This window comes from Pinus tabuliformis, chromosome 3_2 (assembly GCF_031772625.1).
Source record: "Pinus tabuliformis cultivar Carrire ecotype Pingquan chromosome 3_2, CPIR1, whole genome shotgun sequence".
Classification (NCBI taxonomy): domain Eukaryota; kingdom Viridiplantae; phylum Streptophyta; class Pinopsida; order Pinales; family Pinaceae; genus Pinus; species Pinus tabuliformis.
The window spans coordinates 346,139,165-346,162,524 of record NC_142302.1 but is presented as its reverse complement, the minus strand read 5'-3'; the positions used below and the strand labels follow the sequence as shown (position 1 = coordinate 346,162,524).

At 39.9% G+C, this 23,360-nt stretch overlaps 1 protein-coding gene across 13 annotated transcripts in view; it reads right to left on the bottom strand.

Moving 5' to 3' along the window:
* Window positions 1-440: 440 nt before the first annotated feature.
* The window catches only part of LOC149180894 (peptidase M50B-like protein), a 198,631-nt gene continuing 175,711 nt past the window's right edge, over window positions 441-23,360 (bottom strand). For 12 of the 13 annotated variants that reach the window (XM_089416369.1, XM_089416359.1, XM_089416365.1 and 9 more), the window contains one exon: window positions 441-922. In XM_089416369.1, coding sequence (XP_089272495.1) covers window positions 895-922 — 28 coding nt within the window. In that variant the 3' untranslated portion in view covers window positions 441-894. Of the gene's footprint in view, window positions 923-2,806; window positions 2,980-23,360 lie in introns of all 13 variants that reach the window. The other variant, XR_016256980.1, reaches the window with a different exon arrangement.

Genomic DNA, 23,360 nt, shown 5'->3' with positions numbered 1-23,360 from the left:
GTTATGTGAGCTATCTGTGGCACTACTCTCTGGTATATGAGTTATTTGTGACACTACATCTCTGTGAAATGAAGCACTTTACTCCTGTGGACTAAGGCTGGTTTGAGGACAGAGAAGTGGGATTTTATGAACAGTGTTGTGGACAGAATCTAGCAAACTTATGGACAGACATATGGCATCTTGACAGACTTCATGTGGACAGTTGTTGTAGGGCTGACTTGGCACTTGGAAATTGGTCTATTGGTCAGGATGGTCGTGAATTGGATTTCTCTCTTGTTGACAAAGATTTTGTAAGGAAATGATTGCTGGGCTATCCCCTGGCTGCTGGCCTAATCTCTGGTGTCTCTTGTGCACTGTGATCTCTATTTTCTTGTATTTGAATGGTTAATTTGATAATTGCTTGATGAATAATAAAGAAAGGCTAAAAAGAACACCAAACATCTTCACAAGTAATTATCATGATTAGAAATTCAATCTTGCAATCGAATTTCAACATAAAATACAATGTGAACGTGTGGCCTTCAAACTGCATTGTTATATCCCCCAATTAAGTAGGCATAGCAAGTGCAGAAGCCCAGACTCAAGTGGGGTTGTCATTAAGTTTTCATCTCCAAAACAAAGAATTACTAACTACAAACACCAAGAAACTAATACAATAAAGTGAAACAGTTATCCAGAATGTTCAGAATTTTGAAACATCAAAAATTGCCCAAACTTTCCAGCTGTATTGATCTTGTCTTCTTTACATTTGAATACTGTACTGCAACACTTTTTTTCAGGCACACCTTGAGGATATAATGTACTGTAAGCATCAAAGCAAAGACGATTAGGGATATCGCTTTCTACTGATCTTGTCTTCTTTCCATTCGAGTCCTCGACTGCAATAAACTTTTTTCATATGTGCCTTTGAGGATATAATATGCTGTGAATGTCAAAGCGAAAATGATTAGAAATATGGCACTATAATCTACAAACAAATTGAAATTGTCTTTACACTAAAGTGGCGGATAGTCTTCTCATGTGCCAAACATATTTACATTACATAGGAGAAATAATAGAATTCATTGTGAAATCGTAAAAGCAATTATCTCAATCATAACCTTAAAAGAGATCACCTAATGAAAACAAGTCCAATTATAATCCAAACTTCTGGAACTGAAATCATTGAAATTTGAGCAAAAAGGATTAACCAATGAGAAAGCATGTCAAGTCGAATCCTATGTACATTACTATAATAATTATACGTGTCAGATGACTTTCATTCCATGAGAAGTTCATTGGACAGGTAGTATACCCATCGTCCATCATGAAAAAAAGTTACAAAGAGAAGATTTGTCATCCAGCACTCAAGCATTTAGGAAAGATCTAGAATCGACTTTTGATTTCTTGTCAAATTAGCATCTGAAATCTACTTGTTAGCGCTATTTTCCAATGTGCCAACTATTTTCAGTTGTAAGTTCACATAAGCATCCTTGCCTCCCATCTGTGACCAGGCCTCTTCCATTGTTATAAATACCAGGCATTCTCTTGTAACAAGCTATCTTTTGCTATCGCTTGGCCTTTTCCATTGTTATAAATACCATTCATCCTCTTGTAACAAGCTATCTTTTGCTATCATTTGGCTTAAGTTCACATAAGCATCCTTGCCTCCCATCTGGGTCCACTGACAGGCTATATTTCGCTATCGCTTGGCCTCTTCCATTGTTATAAATACCAGGCATTCTCTTGTAACAAGCTATCTTTTGCTATCGCTTGGCCTCTTCCATTGTTATAAATACTATGCATCCTCTTGTAACAAGCTATCTTTGCTATCATTTGGCTTAATGGTTATAAATATCAGGCATCCTTTTGTAATTAAATAAATAGAACAAATATACAGATCTGTTTTGTTCAATGGAATCTCAGCTCATCTACAATTCGGGTTAGACCTGGATTTCTACATGGCATTTGAGCAGAAGGTTTCTGCCTTGCTTTCATGTGTGAGAGCATATTCAGCTCCATTAGCTCAACTGTCTAGTTTTAGCATTGAAAATTAAGTCAGTTTTTTTACTGGCTTCATTTTTTCTAGGCCCACAGTGTCCTCTACCACAAATCGATCTCTGCCTCGCTCTTGGTGTAGATTTTGTGAATTTGCAGGGTATTTTTGTGTTTTCAGGTGCCATCCAACCCATCCGCACATTACCTCTCATTGCATGGAGAGGCACTCTCCAGCCTAGTATGGAAGAGATGTTGTAATGTCCTAGTAAGTTATGTTATGTTATCTAAACTTTTGACCAGGTCATATTACATTAAATAAAATAAAATTAATTAATTAATAATTATAATTATTAATAATTAAACCAGCGTAAATCCATTTTAACTCCACATCTATCAAGTGACAGAGATCAAATCTCTTCCTATGCTAAATTTCAATTAATCTCAATAATAGGCTAGGAATTTAGTACATTTCCTAGCCTTTCCTTATCTTTTGCATCAACGTCATCCACATCTGCACCGTTATTGAGTAGTGCATCTATTTCATTAGCAATGAGATAAGAAATCACTCTCAGTAATAATAATTACGCTATTAATAATGGGACAAGGAATTACTGCATGTGAAAGATTTTGTTTGGAAGTTGATGGCGCAATTGTTTTCCAATTTATTGTATTTTGGAAGTTATAGGCCACGTTTTTCTCATACCTTTTCAATAAGGCCTTCACTGGTTGCAAAGAACATTGCGTTCTTTTTCTAATGGTTGGTTGCATGTCATATTTGATATCTTTTGAGATTCTTCGGCTGAATAAATTAAGAGAATGGATTCCTTACTTGTACATGGGCATTTATCATGGTCTTGTTTGCCAAGATCCATATCAAGGATTTTGTCCATGATGGTCTTTATTCTTGGTACCTCTCTTTTTGCGCCTTGAGTAGTAGATGTCATGTCACTTATGCAAATATTCTTGAAGTGTCGCCAAGAGTTTATCTCCATGACCAGCCTTCTTCACTAAGCAACCATATATTAGTCAAGCTAATATAATAAACGAGATCATTTTTAAATTAAATAAAACAATTCATATTCATCCATTAACAGGAGAGAGAATATCTTCATGACTAGCCTTCTTCACTAAGTAACCATATATTAGTCAAGCTAATATAATAAATGAGATCATTTTTAAATTAAATAAAACAATTCATATTCAGCCATTAACAGGATTGATCTTCCAGAGAGAACATATCAAAAAAGTACCAAATGCAACACATATCAGCAACAAAATACATAATCAATGAGGCTCTAAATGACTTGTAGAGTCTACAATCCAAAAAATAGGCTTCAACCTACTAGCCTACACATAATATAAATCATTGATCAACATGATCAATCATTGAACTCGTTGCCACTACTACAAAATTATCCTACAGCGCAGGGTCTTTGGACTCCTCAGGGACATCTACAACTGTAATAATAGCACAACCAAAAGCATGAATTGTATGGCTAGTGCTTTTATGTGCATGCATATTGGCATATAGATTGCTAGGAAATATTTTTTTTAAATGATTTTTCTAGGAATAGAGCACTACAGTGGGGTCCCTAACCAACTCGACTGAGTTGGACCTGTTGCCGCAAAATCTAGCAGGTCTTGTAGAGGGGTACCCTACAAGGAAAACACTAGACCAGGTGACAACAATAAGGTAGTGGCCCACTATCACCACAGCCACTACCCCCTGCTCTTTATGGATTCCAACCAATGGGAGGAGTCTCGGTATATCGGTCACCAACAAGAGATATTCTAAGCTTAGAGGCTTCAAGTGAGACAATCGGCTTCCAAAGGATGGCTCAACTTAAGTACAAGGCTCAAACAATAATGAAGAAGTAATTCACATCCCTTATAAAGGTTAGGGCACATTAGACCCAAGGTTTGGATGATAGCATGCAAAATGGAATACCCTGAGGTCAAGGTAGCAAGGAAAAGGTTTTCAATAATGAGTATTAACAAGCCAAAGGCACATGAAACCTTCAAGAAGCCCTAAGTTGAAGCTTGACCAAACTAGGGTTTCTCCTAGGACAAAATAGCTAAGGTGAGAGAAATTATGGTGAAAATGGATGGATTAGCCACCAAAAGGAATGATTTTGGGGCAACCACTTCTACTCTTGATGTTGAATCCTTCCAATACTAAAACTTCCTCTCTTAGGGATAAGAGAAGGTTTGATCACCTACTAGACAAGGCCAATGCCTAGTCCGTGGGTGGATGGAGTCTATGGATGTTAAATATTGGCTAATTCCTGCAAAGGAGTAAGAATATTTTGATGCAATAGCAACAAAACCCTAACTATTATCTTTTTGAGGGATCAAATAAACTTGGGAGAGCTACAACAAGAGTTCACCAAGGGGATTATCATTCAGATTCCACATTTGAGTAATGCATATAATGAGGATATCTAGATTCTATACAAGTTATCTCCAACAATCAAAGATGCAATAGAAAAACCCTAGACATCCATTACATTCCATACATTAGACATTAAATCAAAAATTCTTCAATAGCACAGCTCACTTACAAGATGAAATGCATGTATAATCCAACATTGATCCAAGATAACTTCTCCAAAGACAAGAATAGAAAGACCATCCTCATCTGGACCCTGAATTCGCTGCCATCCCTCACAAGGTGCTAAGGTCAACCTGGGAGCATGTTGGGTCAAGTTGTGTCATCTTGAAAAATCACCAAATCTAGTGCAAAGTGGCAAAGGGTGCATGAGGTGCCTAGGGATATATGTGATATGATGTTGTTGTCAAGAGGCCCATGGTTCTTAACGCTTCATCTATTTGTGCCAATATACTTCTTGAATGGGTTGGGTACCTGTGGGTAAGGTGCCTAAGACATGGGCTGCTAAACCACCTAACAATCACAACACAGATTCTAGTGAAATTCTAGTGAAAGCAACCAATCATTAGGGGCAATAATCATTATTGCATCTAAGCGAACCAAGCTTGAATGTCATGGGCTATTTAATACTTCAAATAAAGATCTCCTTCCAAAATCAAGGTCTTGAGTTGGCAATGGTGTTTTCTCCCTAGGTAGGAGTGGTTAAATGACAACCCTATTAGGTGTTTCCAACTCCTAAGAGGAAGTAACATTTCCTTAGTCCACCCTTCAGTTGATAGGTGTTAGTGAATAATAATGATGGTACGAAGGGGAGAAGACTTCATAGCCAAGCGTCATGGTCAAAGCGAACGGCTGATGGGGAACCCACATCCTTAGTGTATAGATGTGAGGAGGGAGCAATATTGGATGCACGAGTTACCAACAGTCCACCCTTCAATTGATAGGTGTTAGTGAATAATAATGATGGTACGAAGGGGAGAAGACTTCATAGCCAAGTGTCATGGTCAAAGGGAGCGGCTGATGGGGAACCCACATCCTTAGTGTATAGATGTTAAGAGGGAGAAATATTGGATGCACGAGTTACCAACACGGGCTTTGTTTTTCCACCCCTTGTGAGCCTTTTACTTTTTCTTGATTTTTCTTTGTATTACTACTCATAGCTCAAGGGTTAGAGCTTGCTTTGAATGATATAGCAATTGTATTACCCCTTAAGGATGAGTCATTTCATTGCTCATCCGGATCAGGACATGCAAGGGTTCCTTCTTATGATGCAATGGAGCAACATGTGCTCAAGAACCGAGTGATGGCCATAAGGAGTGAGGTAGAGCTCACTCTAGGCTTTTGCCCATGTGCTAATTTATGTCCCTAACCATCTTTTGCATTTTGATATTCTTTTTTTTTGTGGCCATGATATGCTCTTTCTGTTTCTTTTAGCTGCATCAACCTCCCAGGGCACAGTTTCCAGGCCCTACCCAGATATGTGGATGTGTTGGTGTCAAATCCCAAGGAAATCATGGTTAGTTGAACCCAAAGAATGGAGGTGGAGTGTGGGCTTGTAATGTAAGATGGAAAGTGCTAAGTATGACATAGGGATAGATGGAACTATGTTATCTCAATCAAGCTTTACCAACTAGTGCCCCTCTTGTACCCACTGGGCCATTAGGGAAGGTCCCACTGGACTAGGATCAAAGATTAGCCCCCCTTTTAAGGTGAGAGAACAAGATCACATTCAAAGTCCACCCTTCTTCTAGATCACCTCATAATCGATATCAAATTCCCAAAAATACACAAGGATAAACACCTGATTGCAACATGATTAAAGTACCTTTTCAGAGCCACCTTCATCCATGTGCTCATGTCAGATAGGTGAGAAGCATATGGTTGATGCAGGTGGTGGAGATATATGGCAGATCGTTAGCTAATGGTGGTTGTCAGGGGTTGTTGGCTACATGGTTGCTCGATTAGCTGTCATGGATAGGAGAAAAATTTTCTCCTATAGGGTTACCCATTTTGGTGGGTAATAGGACCAAATTGGTACAAAATCAACTGACTCATGCCTTGAGTCAGTTGGTTCAATACCAAACAAAACCCTCAAACTAAGCAAATGGTTAAATTGACTCGATTAGGGGTTAACACAAACAACTCAACCGAGTTCAAGTCCACATGAAAAAAAATTTAAAACTATGACCTCTACTACAATCCTTATATGTGGCTAGTCTAGCCTAGGGAAAATCACTAAAAGGAGTAAAAGGCTATGGAGGGGTTTGAATTCACTAGAATTGGTTTTAAAGAGGCTTAGTGTCATACAAGATGGAGATAACATAAGATAAGGCAAGATAATTGTATTAATGTCCAACAAATGACCACTAAAGTAGGTTAATGGGACTGTTAGATACAAATGTCTATACAAAACAAGAGCACTAAGCAGTGCCTATATATATATATATATATATATATATATATATATATATATATATATAGATGCAGAAAGTAAAATAAGAGGTTAATCTAGATCTCAGGGGGCCAACTCCAAATATGGCAATACCATCTAAGAGAAAAATGTACAAGGTAATTGAATCTGGAACCTCTGAAACCAATGGTAAGTATAACCTAGTCCACTAGCACCATCTCTCCTAACATCTAAGGTCAAATGGAGAAAGCTCAAAATAGATATATGTCTAGAAGAAGAATTGGAAGAGGAGTTGGATTGAGTATTGTGTTCTTGACTAAAAAGGAAAGTTTGTCACTATGGTCTAGAAGATATCATCTAGCATCTAGTCTATCTACTAATATGAGGTCTAGATTGGCAATGTCACCAGAGTCTCACAAAAGTAGAAATAGTGCTTTGAGTTCACACTAATTTGGGGTCAAGGACATGATTGTTATGCATCTGTCACTTGGTTCTCCTAGTAGATGCAAGCATCATAAAAAAGGAAGTGATCCATTGCGTGGGAGCTAGTCTAGGATGTGTGTGTGGTTGGAGGATAAGAGAGCAGAGACAAAGGGCCTCTTTCATGTGAAAGGCTAGCCATCTCTAGTTGGGGTATCTCGAGAAACTACCAAGTATTTGGAGCTCTTTGAAAAGATAGTGAAACCATCCTTGGATCCCATAGTAAATTGGGTAGTGGAAGATGAAGTAATCATCAATGTCAACCTATCAAAAATGGCACAATTGACAGATCCCATCTAGTTGATCAATCTAGTGATCTGTCTTAATCCATAGTCTATGATCGCTCGCTCTGAATTGGGCCACCGGGTTGTGAAGTGTGCCCATCCAATGGTGAAGTGTGTAATGGGATCAAACAATGAATCCTTCCCTCGTATTAATGAAATGCTCAACATATAAGACCATCTTTGGACATAACCCATCCTAAGGGTTTATCCATCTTGTTGAGAAATCTAGGGCAACTAGATTAGGGTGATTTCTCTTTACTTTGATCATTGCTTGTGATGTTATTTTACTTTAACTTGATGTACTTGTAATTAGCTTCTTCTTCACTTGATTATTATAGTGTTCTTATCATCAAACAACTAACAAACTATGAAAATCAATAGAACAAATGGCCACCAAAATGAAGGTTGCTATCTAGAGCCAAAACCTCTCCTAAAGAGGAAAAGCCACAAAAATTATTTTCTTATAGAATCTTCAAATGACGAATTCTGAGACCTTTTAGACACAACACTGAGACCCCTCCAAGACCAAGTCAACCTCCTTTTAACGAGCAACAAATTTCGTCCTTCCTGCAATTTCTACAACTTCTACCCCAACAACTTTCTGCAACTTCAACCTCCAACAACTTTCTGCAACTTCAACCTCCAACAACTTTTGCAACTTCAACCTAGTAGCTTCTTCTGCAACTCCAATTTAGCAGCTTCACCTACAACTTCGACCAAGCAACTTCACAACTTTGACCTAGCAGCTTCACAACTTCGACCTAGCAGCTTCAAAATTTCGACCTAGCAGCTTCAAGCAACTTCGACCTAGCAACTTCGTAGCTTCAAAAACCCTAGTTCTTCTTTGCACGTATGAGAGAGATAGAGACCCAAAAACTTTGATTCCAGCTTCCTTCCTTCTTCTTCTTTCTCTTCGTCCTTCTTTTCTTTCCTTCCTCTTCTTTCTCTTCGTCCTTCTTTTCTTTCCTTCTTGCCTCTTTCTTATTGTGATCAAACTTCTTTTCTTTCTCGATCGAATTGCTTGGATGTGTTCTTCAAATGAGGTTGAATGCACTTATATATAGGCTTCCAAGGGGTATGAATTTCCTTTCATGAGGCCCACTTGTTCTCTTGCAAGTCAACTTGGTCTTGAAGGGACTTTTGACACAATTTTGACTCAAATAAATTCTTTTGACTTGATACAAGATGCCCAATGGGGTCTTTACATATGACAATGACTCTTTTTGACTTCTTGACTATATGACAAAACCCTAGAAGCACACAATGAGTGCTTGACCTAAAAACAAATTGACCTAAAGCATGAAACTCATGCTAATAAAATAATAAAAATAATAATAAATCTTTCTCTTATACATCAAATCAAGAATGCATAAGATATTATGAAGACCAAACCTAGTTACACATTTCAACACATCTAAGAAACACAAATTGCTTGTCGGTATCATCTTTGATGATCCCATTCAGCGCTACTCTAGTAGGTAATAGATGACTAGGCACAAGCAAAGGAGTATCTAAATGGAGGAAGTCAATCCATCATAATGCCAATAGATGCCAAGGGATCCAAGACCCATGCATACTAGCAATTAGAGTGACTCAAAGGACTAGTTGATGCAATGGACTCTGATGAACAATAGTCCAAAGTATAGAACCTAAACTTGTCCCTTCCCTGACTCAACGCAACTAAACATGGTGCGGGAGTGAGATAAGACCAACACCATCTCAAGTCGAAGGGGCCAAGCACCAAGCTCTAAAATGATTATGCACTGAGGGGTTATCTAATTGCATCTGATGATGCACCATAGGATGATTTATACTCTCTACTAATGACTAGTTAGACATTAGTAAACCAAGCCCCCAAACCTCAAAACCATATAAAACTATGGATTGGATAAGGGTGTCCATGAGAGACATCTTGGACAATATATTTCAAAAATGGTTCTGAAAACACTACCTCTCAAGAAGGGCCAATTATTTGTAGCCCTCGCTAACTCAAGGCTAAAGTACATATCACAAACTAAAGCGAGATCCTATGAATTGTACCCTCAAATAGGTACAACAGCTGGTGATCTCAATCTCCTCTTCTTAGAAAAAGAAATGGTGATCAAAGAGGATCTTTGTTAACACATTGAAAATCATGACCTTAGTTTTACCCAAGTTGATCATTGACTAATGAAGGTTACAAAAAGGGCTAGAGTCTAGCTATCTCTACAACTCCTTGGGAGATGAGGTGAAAAATATCACGTTATCAACGAAAACAAGGATAGATAGTAGAACCTAGTTGAGAAGGCATTCATCTCCGTCATGGATGCGCTAATGTAGGAAGGACTCCAGTGCATCGATGTAGATCCAAAATAATGTGGGGAACATGGGACATCCCTATTTGACTTGAATGGTACTCGTGATAAAATCCAATGCCTCATGGGCTATGTGGAGACTACCAAGTATCGACTTGTATAGGTACATGATGAAAATCAATTAAGTTTATGGAATACCAACGTCTCTAAAGCCCATGGAACAAGGCCTCTCAAGGGACAAAGGAAAATGCTTTCAAAATGTATACAAAGTAGCGAGAAAACTTTTGAAGAGTGATGTCGCACCTCCTCAATGATGGCTTGTTGTGTAAGGATGTGATCAATGGTTTGGTGTGTAGGTTGAAATCTAGTAGCTCTAAGTTGCCTCCACTAAAACTCCCCAAAGAGATTCAAATGGAGGATCATAGCATAGAGTTAAAAAATGTGAGGCCTACCATGATTGTCATGTAGTTGTTGTGATCATTGCTAAAGCCCAATTTGTGGATCAGGGGAATAACATGATGTAACCAAAGATTATGGAAAACCAATATGGACCACATGGTTAAACAAATAAGTCAGCTATTATCCATAGAATGAGGGCTTTGCTTGAATTTTTTTTCCTTGAAGCCTTCCCAATAGAAAAATTTTGAGGTCTAAAATGGGCCTCTTAAGGAATATTATAAAATAATAGTGGAAATAATAAAATAAGATTAGATTACCTCATCAAGTTTTGGAGGGAAAAAAGAAAAAATTACTTTTTCAACTCATAAACTTATCTCACATTTTTTCATGTATTTCACATTTTTTGTGCAGTAGTCCATCAAAAGTATGCAACATGGGTACCCCTTGGATGCAAAATTAAATTCCACATTTAACAGTGCTCTTGCTCGAAATTTGAGTAAAATCATAGGGAGATAAGTTGAAAAAATAGTTTTTTATTTTTATTTTATTTTTTAACTCCAAAAATGGTGAATCATCCCCCATGGTTAACATCATCATATTTAATCATATTGGTTATTATAAAGTTGATTTTTGTTATACATTTTTGTTTTCAGGCCCATTTTTACCTCAAAATTTCTCTAATGCCATAACTTGCTAGTGCTCATCATCCAGAGAATAAGTGACAAGAAGGGGTGGTAGAGGCAACCTAGATTAGGTGTTGTTTGAGGACATCATAAAGGGAGGAGGCATGAGAAAACATGGAATTTGGATCAAGAGGGAGAGGAGAGTGGCAAAGTTAGATGGTGTGCCAAAAAATTTTAAGGGAGCAAATGAGTGAATCACTTAAAACCTCTCTCCCTTGGGAGATGTGTTGAGTTATGGTATGTTCTATGCTTATAACAGTTTACTTCTTTTTCTTATTATATTCCACAAATTAGCAATCACATGTACATAAAGTAAAGTGCAGATAGAACATTAAACAATCGACAGAAAACAAGCCAAGACAAGAGACACAAGATGTGGCGGCTAGCCAGGGACAAACCCCACACAAACCCCACAATGTGTGGGGAAACCCTTTGATCAAATCTTCTTTTATCTTCAATAATTCAACAGAGAGAAATAGTACAATAAATCTGATTTATATCAGCAGTAGCAAACCCTAGATCAGCAGCATCAGCATTAGCGGCTTCATCATCAAACTAGGGCAGACGATATCTCACAAACCGACCGTTGGATCGGCTTGATTCCACCACCAAAAGTTGCGGCTTTCAGAGCAGGTTCAGATGAACCTACAGCGCAGTTCAGATGAGGAGATCTTCTAGCACATGCAAGTCAAACTTCACTTCTGCAGTTGCAGCTTCAGTTTCAGCAGCTTCCTTCAAACTAGGGCAGTGGATATCTTGCAAACCGTCCGTCGGATTGACTTGATTCCACCACCAAAAGTTGCGGCTTTCAGATGAGGTTCAGATGAGGAGATCTTCTAGTCCACGCAAGTCAAACTTTACTTCTGCAGTTGCAGTTCAGTTTCAGCAGCTTCCGACTTCACATGTGTGAGGGAGAGACCCTTTTCTGCGCAGTAGAGAGAGAGAGATGTGATGAGATGAGTGAGTCCAAATGAGGAAAAGTCCTCTTATATTTATACACAAATGATGATGTTTGAATAGATGAGACTGTTGGGCTTCTAAGCCTACATGAATTGTAGGTCGGCTTGATAATAATTCCATAATCAAAATAAATTCATATCTCCATGAATACTTATTGGAATCGGATGATCTTTATATCAATCCTACACCTCTCGGCGAGAGGAATCTAATGAACATATTATCAGCCATGAATAAGATGACCCACATGAAGTTTTTCCCTAGTTGCCAATTTTAACACTCCCTCTCAACTAGGGAGAACTTCATCTGAAATCTGTCTATCGGTCGTTACTATTCATCCATCAAATGCACTGCCCTGTACAGCTTGACCCTTGCCCTGCTCTTCTCTATTCTGCCTGTTCTGCTTTGTTTTGTTCTGCCCTATACTGATCTGTACGGCTCTGCTCTGTTATGTGCTGCTCTGCTTTGTTTTATTCTGCTCTGCTTTTGTCCGAATTATGAAGAAGAAGAAATGATCGAGGATGTATCATATTGACTCAAAGTCAATCTTGGGGTATGTACCACTGGTCCCAGACCAGTCTCAACCAACCCGAAGTCAGCGTCATAGTATGTACAACTCTTACCACTGGTCCCAGATCAGTAACATCCTCCACTGACTCAAAGTCAATCTCAGAGTGCGTACCACTGGTCCCTGACCAATCTCAACCAACCCAAAGTCAACTTCATAGTAAGTACCACTCCTACCACTGGTCCCAAACCAGTATCGCAGTCTCAGAGAGTGTACCACTGGTCCCAAACCAGTTTCAACCGACCTGAAGTCAGCGTCATAGTATGTAACACTCTCACTGGTCCCAGACCAGTACTGCACTGACACGAAGTCAGTCTCAGAGTATGTGCCACTGGTCCCAGACCAGTCTCAACCGACTCGAAGTCAGTGTCACAGTATGGTACAACTCCTACCACTGGTCCCAGACCAGTATCATTGATCCCAGAGCAATGGAGGTCATCCTAGCGTAGGGAGTACGGTAGATACAACGATGCGTCCATCGGTACTATTATGGTCCCTAACTTCATTTCCCTGCTCATTGATCAGATGAGAGGTACTTCCCATGAGTCCCAGACTGCATGGGTAGGATGCCTCGACAAGAAAACTAATCAATCCTATCCTCACAGGAGAACACATCAATCCTGCTAGAATCGCCATGGAGAACACATCAATCCAGGCCTCACAAGAGAACACATCAATCCTGCTACAATCGCCATGGAGAACACATCAATCCAGGCCGCCATGGAGAACACATCAATCCAGGCCGCCATGGAGAACACATCAATCCAGGCCTCACAGGAGAACTAATCATCTTGCTACACAGGAGAGCGAATCATCCTATTCCACAAGAGAGCGAATCATCTTGTCCCACAAGAGAGCGAATCATCTTGTTCCAGTGCGCACCACCAGGGGAGGATGAGTCACCCTGTGGTCGTATGTTGCTCCAGTAAGAACCGCAAGCCCTTAGAGCTCCCAGAGCTCAATGTATGCAACATGCAGGACCCTTGTACAAGGGTTTCTTGATGACTCCAAGTTGTTTGGGAAAATCACAAATTAGATCTTTCCTCGGGGCTTTGACAAGGTGTATTGACCTGTACATCATCTTAATGCGATGGAGCCTCCTTGCTCATCGACTTACCATATCCCAGATGATGTATATCTACTGGAGCAATTGACGAATATGGGCTTCCTGAATAATCGAATCCCTCCTCTGGTTGTGACAGAGAATCACAGTGGTATGTGTTCAAACCAGTGTTGCAGGAATCGCCCCCCCCCCCCCCCCCCCGGATCCGAGGCCGGAATCGCGTCCCGTACGGAAGCGTTCCGGAACCTCTCCCCGAAGCGCGATTCCAATTTTCTGAAGCGCGATTCCGTTTTAAAAAAACGATTCCTGGAATTATGGAAGCGGCTGCCCGGATCCGCGCTTCGGAGGGCGCTTCGGGCCTCCGGAAGCGCAACGCTTCAGGCCCGGAAGCGCACGCTTCACGAGGCCCGGAAGCGCGCTTCCACTAACCTCCGCGCGGGCAGCATTTAACTTGGTTTTTTTTTTTAATTTTTTTAAAAAGTTCACTTAAGTTAGCATGAGGGGGTGGGTTAGGGTGAGGTTAGGGTTAGTTTAGGGTGAGTTTAGAAAAGAATAAAGCCCCCATTCTCTTCTCATTTTCTCACTTTGAGTTTATGAGAGTTGGAGAAGAGAAGAGAGGAGAGGAGAAGAGAAGAGAGGAAAGGAGAGGAGAAGAGAGGAGAGCTTGGAGGAGTGAAGAAGGAGGAGCTAGGAGAAGGAGGAGGAGCTTGGAGCAAGAGCTTGCAGGACTTCATCTACAAGAGCTAAAGAGGTAAGTTCAAACCCCAAACTCCCTTGTTTTTTTGAAAAAAAAATTGTATTTTTCTCCTCCCTCTCCTACTCTTTCCCATTGTTTCTACTTGCTCCTTTATTTACAGGTTGTCCACCACCTATATCCATATTCCAAGATGGTGTTCTTTTGGCTTCTATGTATCATTCCACTCTTGGTTTTAATGATGGCAAGGGTGAGGAATAGAGGGGAAGAGGAAGGGGATGAACTTGGTGACCCAATGTATGATGAGGAGGAAGGGTTTGAAGAGGAAGGGGATGAACTTGAAGGGGACACTGAAGCACAAGATGGGAAAGGTACAACAACACCCTTGTGGAACTATGTGACCAAACTTGATGGGGGAAAGGGTGGTGGATCTTACAAATGGATGTGCCCTCATGATTGTCATGGAGGAAAACCATATTGTGGTTCATATACCCGTCTGAGGAGGCATCTTTGTGGGGTGCTGGACAGTGATGAAAAAAAGGGTTCTGTGGGGGTACAAATTTGCCCAAAAATTTCAGCTGAACAAAGAACAAAATACATCCAAATAGAGATGGCTGCACAACAAAAAAACAAGAAACAAAAAACTCATTCTGAATCAAGTGCAACCTCTAAATTTAGTAGTTGCCCATCTCCTCATGGTACTTTTGCAACCTCTGGAGGTAGAAAAACAATAGGGGATTTCCTTAATGTTGCTGGGAGGGATGATGTGGATGGAAAGATAGTCCGTTTTCTTTGTGCTTGCGGTGTACCATTCAATGTGCTTCGCTCTCCCTATTGGCATGAAATGGTAAAGGCCATCAATGAAGCCCCAAAAGGATACAAGGCCCCCAACTATGAGAAAGCTAGAACAGTGTTATTAGAAAGAGAAAAAGCTAAGGTTCAAAGAGCTTTGACACGTTTTACACATGAGTGGGTGGATTCTGGGGTATCCATTGTATCAGATGGGTGGACAAATATTAGAAACCAACATTTGATAAATGTTCTTGGTGTTTCTTCTAGTGGTGCAGTATTTATTGCATCTCATGACTCCTCCTCCATCAGTGCAACTGCACAAAACATTGCAGATCTCCTATTGAAATCAATCAAAGATGTTGGTCCGAATAATGTGGTTCAAGTGATCACAGATAATGCAGCAAATTGTAAGTTAGCAGGAAAAATTATTGAGCGTACTCATCCACACATATTTTGGTCTGGGTGCCTGGTTCACACATTGAACCTTTTGATGCATGATATTGTGAAACACAAAGATTGTGGGTGGATTGCTGAGGTTTACAGGAAAGGGAAGCAGCTCATTAAATTCATCACAGGGCATACAAGGGTAAACTACTTCTATGGCACTTACTCCAAGTTGCAATTGCTTAAAATTGCAAAGACAAGATTTGCTAGTTATTACCTCACCTTTAGGCGGCTAGTGAGGGTGAGACAAGCTTTAACTAATCTGGTGTGTGCTGAAACATGGGATGAAATTAACACTGACACAGATGGTGCTAATGAAGTCAAGGACACTGTTCTTGACAGTTACTTTTGGTCACAGGTTAAATATGTTTTGCAATTCACCAAACCAATTTATTACATGATCAAGTTTGCAGATTCAGATCGACCAGTAATTGGGGAGGTGTATGAGCAAATGGATAGCATGTTGGGGCAGATTAAAGACATTGTTGAGCCTAGAGATACCACCTTGTACAATTATATTCGTGAAGAGGTGGAAAACCGATGGGATATGCTAAATGTTCCATTGCATGCATTAGCATATGTTTTGACACCTAAATACTATCATCCATCATGGCTTTCAAAACCAGCACCTGGGGGGGGAAGCAGGAAAAAACCACACCAAGATAAAGAGGTTCACGAAAAATATATGGCTGCATTGAGTAGATTAATCCCTGATAATGAGGAGGCTGCATTGGTACGGAGACAGGTGAGCAACTATACGAGCAACACTGGTCCATTTGGGAGCATGCATGCAATTCAAGATCGAGAGCATTTTTCTGCTCTTGAGTGGTGGAACATGCATGGAGGGCCTACTCCACTTCTACAAAGTTTGGCATTGCGGGTGCTATCACAGGTGGTAAACACTTCTTCTGCAGAGAGGTGTTGGAGCTCTTATTCTTTCATCCACAGTGTTAAAAGGAACAGGTTGAATTTAGACCGGGCAGAGAGCTTGGTTTATGTTCATTACAACTTGCGATTGTTGTCCCATTACTGTGAAGATGCAAAGTCTAATAAAGACTTGTTGACTTGGGACAAGAATCCAGAGGAGCCCAATTTGGAGGATGGAGTGTTGCGACTAGAGCAATTAGAGGATTCTCTTATCCAGGTATGTCCATTGTGGTATGAATTTTCCAATTTTCCCTTATAAAGCATTTCTCTAATTCATGTTTTTAATTTTTTTGTTAACTAGTGTTTTTTTTTTGCATGAATTTTTTGAGCGATTCTAGGATGATGACACGGGTGTTGATATGCCATTGCCACCACCCCCATCTGGTCCCTTGGTTTCTAGGTTCCATGGTTCAACACCAACGGCAGGGGGTTCTTCTTCATCAGTTCCAGTGCCACGACTTACACAGGGACCATCTTCTTCATTGCCACCACGTGGAGGCCCGCCATCACGTTCTATTCGTGGTGGAAGGAGGAGAGATTAGTAGATATATTCACAATCTACTTCTTTTTGTCATAGATTACTCATTAGACTTGTAGACTTGTGAATTTGAATTTTGAACCTTTTTGGCTTGGCGGTGACCAAGTGACATATTTTGTAAACATTATTATTTGAATTTTGGACATGACAAATGTTGACAGTTGCTCACTTGCTAGATAAATCATAATATGCTCTATGTTTTATGTTTTATAATATGCTTAAATGTTTTATGTTTTATAATATGCTTAAAAATTTGATGTATGTTTGTAATAGCTAGAATATAGATGATTGTTGTACATACTAGTAACTACAATGGAATCATGGATGCCATATCTATCTTGATTTATGCAAAAATATGCATGTTTTCATGTCTTCTACAATTAATTTGGTATTTGGGATGTTTGTTTTGAGTATAAATGCAAAAAAATATAAATATATATATATATATAGCAGACGCTTCCGCGGACGCTTCGCTTCCTAGATTTTTGGAAAATGACGCTTCCGCGCTCTGCGCTTCCGCTTCGCGCTTTCGCTTCGCTCCCGCTTCGTGCAACATTGGTTCAAACAGCTCACTGAAGAGCTTCCCCAACCAAGCAGCTTCATACGAGATCATACTCGTAGATATGTATCTAGTCTCGGTGGTGCTTATGGCAACCGACTTCTACTTCCTGCTCATCCATTATATCGAAGAAGAATCCAAAGAGAAATAACACTAAAAAGTGCTCCAGTGATCCTCCACACTACCTGCCTAATCAGCATTCGAATAATCATACAGTTTCATATTTCCAGCAGCGTATCTCAATCCATAAGTGATAGTGCCACGAAGATATCTCAACAGATTCTTGGCACCAATCCAATGTATGTGGTGGGGTTCAACCATATGTTGACTCAACGTGTTAACTGTGAAGCATATATCTGGACGGGAGTTCACTAAGAACATTAATGCTCCAACGAGTTGTCAATACTCAGTAGCATTTCGTAAAACAGGTCCAGCAGCACTACCGCTTAACTTCTTGAAGTCAAGCTCCATCGGGGTAGTTACAGGCTTGCAGTCCACCATACCGAATCTTTCCAATATCTTCACCACATATTTTCCTTGAGATAGGAAAGTTTCCCCTGGCTTCTGCCACACTTCAAGTCCTAGGAAATAGTGCATCAGTCCTAGGTCCTTCATTTCAAATTCAGAAGCCAACTCCCTCTTACATTTGAGAATGAGAGGGTCTGCACCTGTTAGAAAGAGATCATCTACATACAGCGCCAGTATGAGAGGCTTGTCATCTTCAACCTTAAAGTAAAGGTTAGGATCGGCTTCACTCCTAATGAATCCCAGCTTCATCAAGTAGCTATTGATCCTCTCATACCATGCTCGGGGTGCTTGCTTCAGCCCATAGAGAACCTTCTTCAACCTACATACATGAGATTTTCAATCATAAATCTCAAATCCTTTGGGTTGCTCCACATAGACCTCTTCTTATGCAAGAACGCAGTCTTGACATCCATCTGATGTAGGTTCTATCCTTGTGAAGCCACAAGGGCTATGATCAAGCGGATGGTCGTATATCTGGCAACAGGTGCAAATATCTCATCATAGTCTATACCTTCCTTCTGGGAGAAACCACAAGCAACAAAATGAGCCTTATACTTTTCCGTATTTCCATCTACTGCATGCTTTATCTTGTAAAGCCATTTGGAAGTAACAACTGTCTTGTCCTGGGGTCTGGGAACTACTTCCCAGACATCATTCTTCATAATAGACTCATATTCTTCGGTCATAGCATCCTTCCATACTTGATGCTTAACTGCATCTGAGAATGACGAAGGCTCATTTTTTATGATCGTGCTCATGATGGTCAGTTATCCCTGATACCTATTAGGTTTCTTACTTTCACGAAAAGTTCCTCGAGGTGCAGCATGTCCTTCAGCATCATCAAGTAGCCCCCTAAGCCATGAAGGCCTCTCCCTAGAAGAGGAAGGCTTATGTGGAGGAGGATCAATCGAATCCATGGGTTCTTCTACATCGGGCATTGATTCATCATCCTTTTCTTTCGGTTCCCTGGTGTCGGCTTCTTGAGAGCTCCTCAAAGTCGGAAGATTGTTCACATTGCTGAGAGCCATATCTTCGTCAAAGGTGACATCATGACTAATTACGACTTCCCTTTGACCGACTACATAGATTCTATAGCCTTTAGTATTTTCACCATAGCCCACGAAAATTCCCTTCTTTCCAGATGCACCCAATTTATTTCTTTTCTCTTTCCGCACATGAAAATATACAGGGCTTCCAAAAATTCTAAAATGAGAAACATCAGGTTTCTTACCCGTGAACTTTTCTTCAGGAGTCTTGGAACCCAATGCTTGATGAGGGCATCGATTTTGTACATATACGGCAGTGTTTGCAGCTTCAGCCCATAGAAACTTCGGAAGTCTTTGATCATGTAGCATGGCTCGGACAGCTTCCATAATCGTGCAGTTCTTCCTTTCCGCCACACCATTCTATTCAGGAGTATATGGTGTAGTAGTCTCCCTCTAAATGCCAGCCTCAGATATGCTTGAGTGAACCAACTGTAATATATCAGAGGTCTTTCTTTGGCTTGAGGGGAATGGTCCCCCTTTTGAGCTTTCCTTCGGCACATACACCTTTCTCTACTCGGAATTCGGGCATCCCTGTCACCATTTGTCTTACATCGGGTAGAGCTTTATAATGAAGGTGGGCAAACCTTCGATGCCAAAGTTCGGACTGAAGAGATGTGTCATAAGACATGACACCTAGCAGACTTCCATCGACCTGATATAATGAATCAACACAAAACCCAAGAGTAAAGGCATCTTTAACATTATTTTTCCATATACGTACCTTGCCATCGCTGAAGGTTACCTTGTAGCCTTTGTCTTCCATTGTCGAGATGGACACTAGGTTCTTTTTGAGGTCAAGTGCATTTAATACATCCCGGAATTTCTAGCCTTCTTGAATGGTTGTCCTCTTCCTGGATTCCCAGCTCTCCTCTTACTTTTGCTATTGAATTTGTCATTCCTTTGATTGCCATCAGAGGGATTTTGATCATCGTCCTGGTGTGAGTCCTTTCTATCAGGGCACTCCCTTGCATAGTGACCTGCTTTATCGCAGATGTAACATCATCCTTTTCTTCCACCCTTAGGTCCAACCTTTCCTTTTGAATTTAGTCCCGGAATTATTTCTTTTCTTAGCATGAGAAGAAAAGGCAACAGGAGGACCTTTAGGCATGGGCATTTCTTGCTCTTCTACCCTTGTTTCTTCTTGAATGCATCTAGCCATTAATTCCTTGAAACCAAGAATTACATTATTGTTCAGAAGAGTAGTCCTGAACACGTACCATTTGGATGGTAATCCTCCAAAAGAGTCGTGAGTTCCATTTCCCTATTAGCAATAGTCTCCCCAATAGATAGGAGATCATTCTTGATCTCGGTGATTCTTAAGAAGTATGCTTGCATACTCTCATCTTTACCCTTCTTGATTTCCCTTAGCTTATTTCTAAAAAACAAAACTTGATTTGCATCATTAACTTTAAATAAACTCACCAGTCTATCGTAGATTTCCTTGGAGGTGTTCAGGTCGGAGATGTAGGCCACCAAGTGCTTGTCGATAGAGTCTCGGATGATCTTCTTTGTTTTGACTTCTCCGTTTTTCCATTTGTTCCAGGCAGCAGCAGATGCATTTGATGGAGGCTCAATAATATTGCCTCTCACATGATCCAACACTCCTTGATCCTCAAGGGTTAGATCGATAGACATCTTCCATCCATGATAGTCAGCTTTCTCACGGAGCTTGTCTTTGGTAGGAAAAAGTGTTGAGGACCCCCATCGTTCTTTTAGGATAGCCTTGCCAATCTTCTCTTTGGTGATTGCTCTTGCTCTTTCTCGGGCTTTTTCTTCACCTCAGCTCTGATACCATGTTGAGTTATGGTATGTTCTATTCTTATAACAGTTTACTTTTTTTTCTTATTATATTCCACATATTAGCAATCACATGTACATAAAGTAAAGTGCAGATAGAACATTAAACGATCGACAGAAAACAAGCCAAGACAAGAAACACAAGATGTGGCGGCTAGCCAGGGACAAACCCCACAATGTGTGGGGAAACCCTTTGATCAAATCTTCTTTTATCTTCAATAATTCAGCAGAGAGAAATAGTACAATAAATCTGATTTATATCAGCAGTAGCAAACCCTAGATCAGCAGCATCAGCATTAGCAGCTTCATCATCAAACTAGGGCAAACGATATCTCACAAACCGATTGTCGGATCGGCTTGATTCCACCACCAAAAGTTGCGGCTTTCAAAGGAGGTTCAGATGAACCTACAGCGCAGTTGAGATGAGGATATCTTCTAGTCCATGCAAGTCAAACTTCACTTCTGCAATTGCAGCTTCAGTTTCAGCAGCTTCCTTCAAACTAAGGCAGTCGATATCTTGCAGTTGCAAATCGTTCGTCGGATTGACTTGATTCCACCACCAAAAATTGCAGCCTTCAGAGGAGGTTCAGATGAACCTACAGCGCAGTTTAGATGAGGAGATCTTCTAGTCCACGCAGGGCAAACTTTACTTCTGCAATTGCAACTTCAGTTTCAGCAGCTTCCGGCTTCACATGTGTGAGGGAGAGACCCTTTTCTACGCAGTAGAGAAGAGACTCTTTTCTGCGCAGTAGAGAGAGAGGTGTGTGATAAGATGAGTGAGTCCAAATGAGGAAAAGTCCTCTTATATTTATACACAAATGATGATGTTTGAATAGATGCGACTGTTGGGCTTCTGAGCCTACATGAGTTGTAGGTCGGCTTGATAATAATTCCATAATCAAAATAAATTCATATCTCCATGAATACTTATCGGAATCGGATGATCCTTATATCAATCCTACACCTCTCGACAAGAGGAATCTAATGAACATATTATCAGCCATGAATAAGATTACCCACATGAATTTTTGCCCTAGTTGCCAATTTTAACAAGATGAATAGGCACTTCTTGTGGTGGAGGCAATAGTAGGGAGCCTAAAGATAGGGATACGAAGTGTGAGTTAGAGTTAGTGTGCCAAAGCTCACCGTGAAAGAGAGAGATCCTAAAGACACTTTTTGCATAAGAGCATCAAATACTAACTAAATCATCATTTACGGCATTATTGCTAGAAAGGAGACTTGAAAAAAAAGTAATTACAATAGAATGAGGAAGGTAGTTGAGAGGGTTTTGGGATAAAACATATCCACTCCTCCTATGCACCCACTTCCCACACTATGTATATAATCCACATAAAAGATGGTTTAGGGAATCCACATTCATTCAAGATTCAAAAATAATCCACCATATATAAGTTATCAATGCTGTAAATGAATTTACATTCGTGTAACAATGTTTGGTTTATCTTTTTTTTTTTCATTTCTATTTTAATGATGAGTTTATTCTTTCAAAAATGCCTAAGCAACGATGTTTACCTACCACCCAAACAATCTAGCAATATATGGACAAGTTTAACAAGATCTCTATTAAATTGGAGATATGTGACTCAAAGAATCTACTTAAATATATTTGAGGACTATTCACTAACCCTTTGAAGGAAATGGATCTTCTTAATTTTATTTCCTTGCCATGAGCACTCCAAGGTCCACTTCAAAGATCAAGGCTAACTTATAGTAGTCATCAAAGAAATCTAATGCTTCCTCTTCTAAATCCCCTACTTCCAAGTTCTACTCCCACCAAAACCTAGAAGAGCAACAAAGGAATGGACAAAACAATGAATAATACCAACCCAAGAGTTGGGATAGGGGCCATGTAAGTATGGTCAATATCACAATACTTACGATCAAGCGACAAAAAAAAAAAAGAGAGAAGATAAGGTAACTAGTGCCTCCAATCCTCACTTCTAATACTAATTGTTGCTCATGATTACAAATTGTTCCACTTCCAATAAAGCTATCTTTACTTCCAGTTCCAACCACTAAAAAAGGATCAATTACCTCACCTAGTCATAGGCATTATTTCAAAAAGATATATTTCATAAAGTTTTAACAAAGCTAAGATAGTCTTAATTCACAAAAATTCATAAGGTCTTCAAATATGAACATCTTTGTCACTTTCCTACAATAGAACCATTCCAACCTACTTTTGTGGATTTTAGTGTTAATCAATTTCACTATTAAGCCTTTCGTTAACATTGTGGAATGCAACGTTATCCCTATGTGTTGTTGAGATTTTCTCCTTGGCACAACCATATCAATGTGATTTTAATGCTATATAAAATGACAACTACAAAATTTATAAGCTAGTTATGGACAACAAGGTTTAGAACTACAATGATTCACATCTTCGTTAATCAATTTTGTATGTCTCCATCAAAAAAGCAATCTAGAAAAATATTGTTGTTGTCTCTCGCCAAGAACAATGGCATACAAAACAACAAACCTAACACTACACAAGCTTTTCAATAACTTCA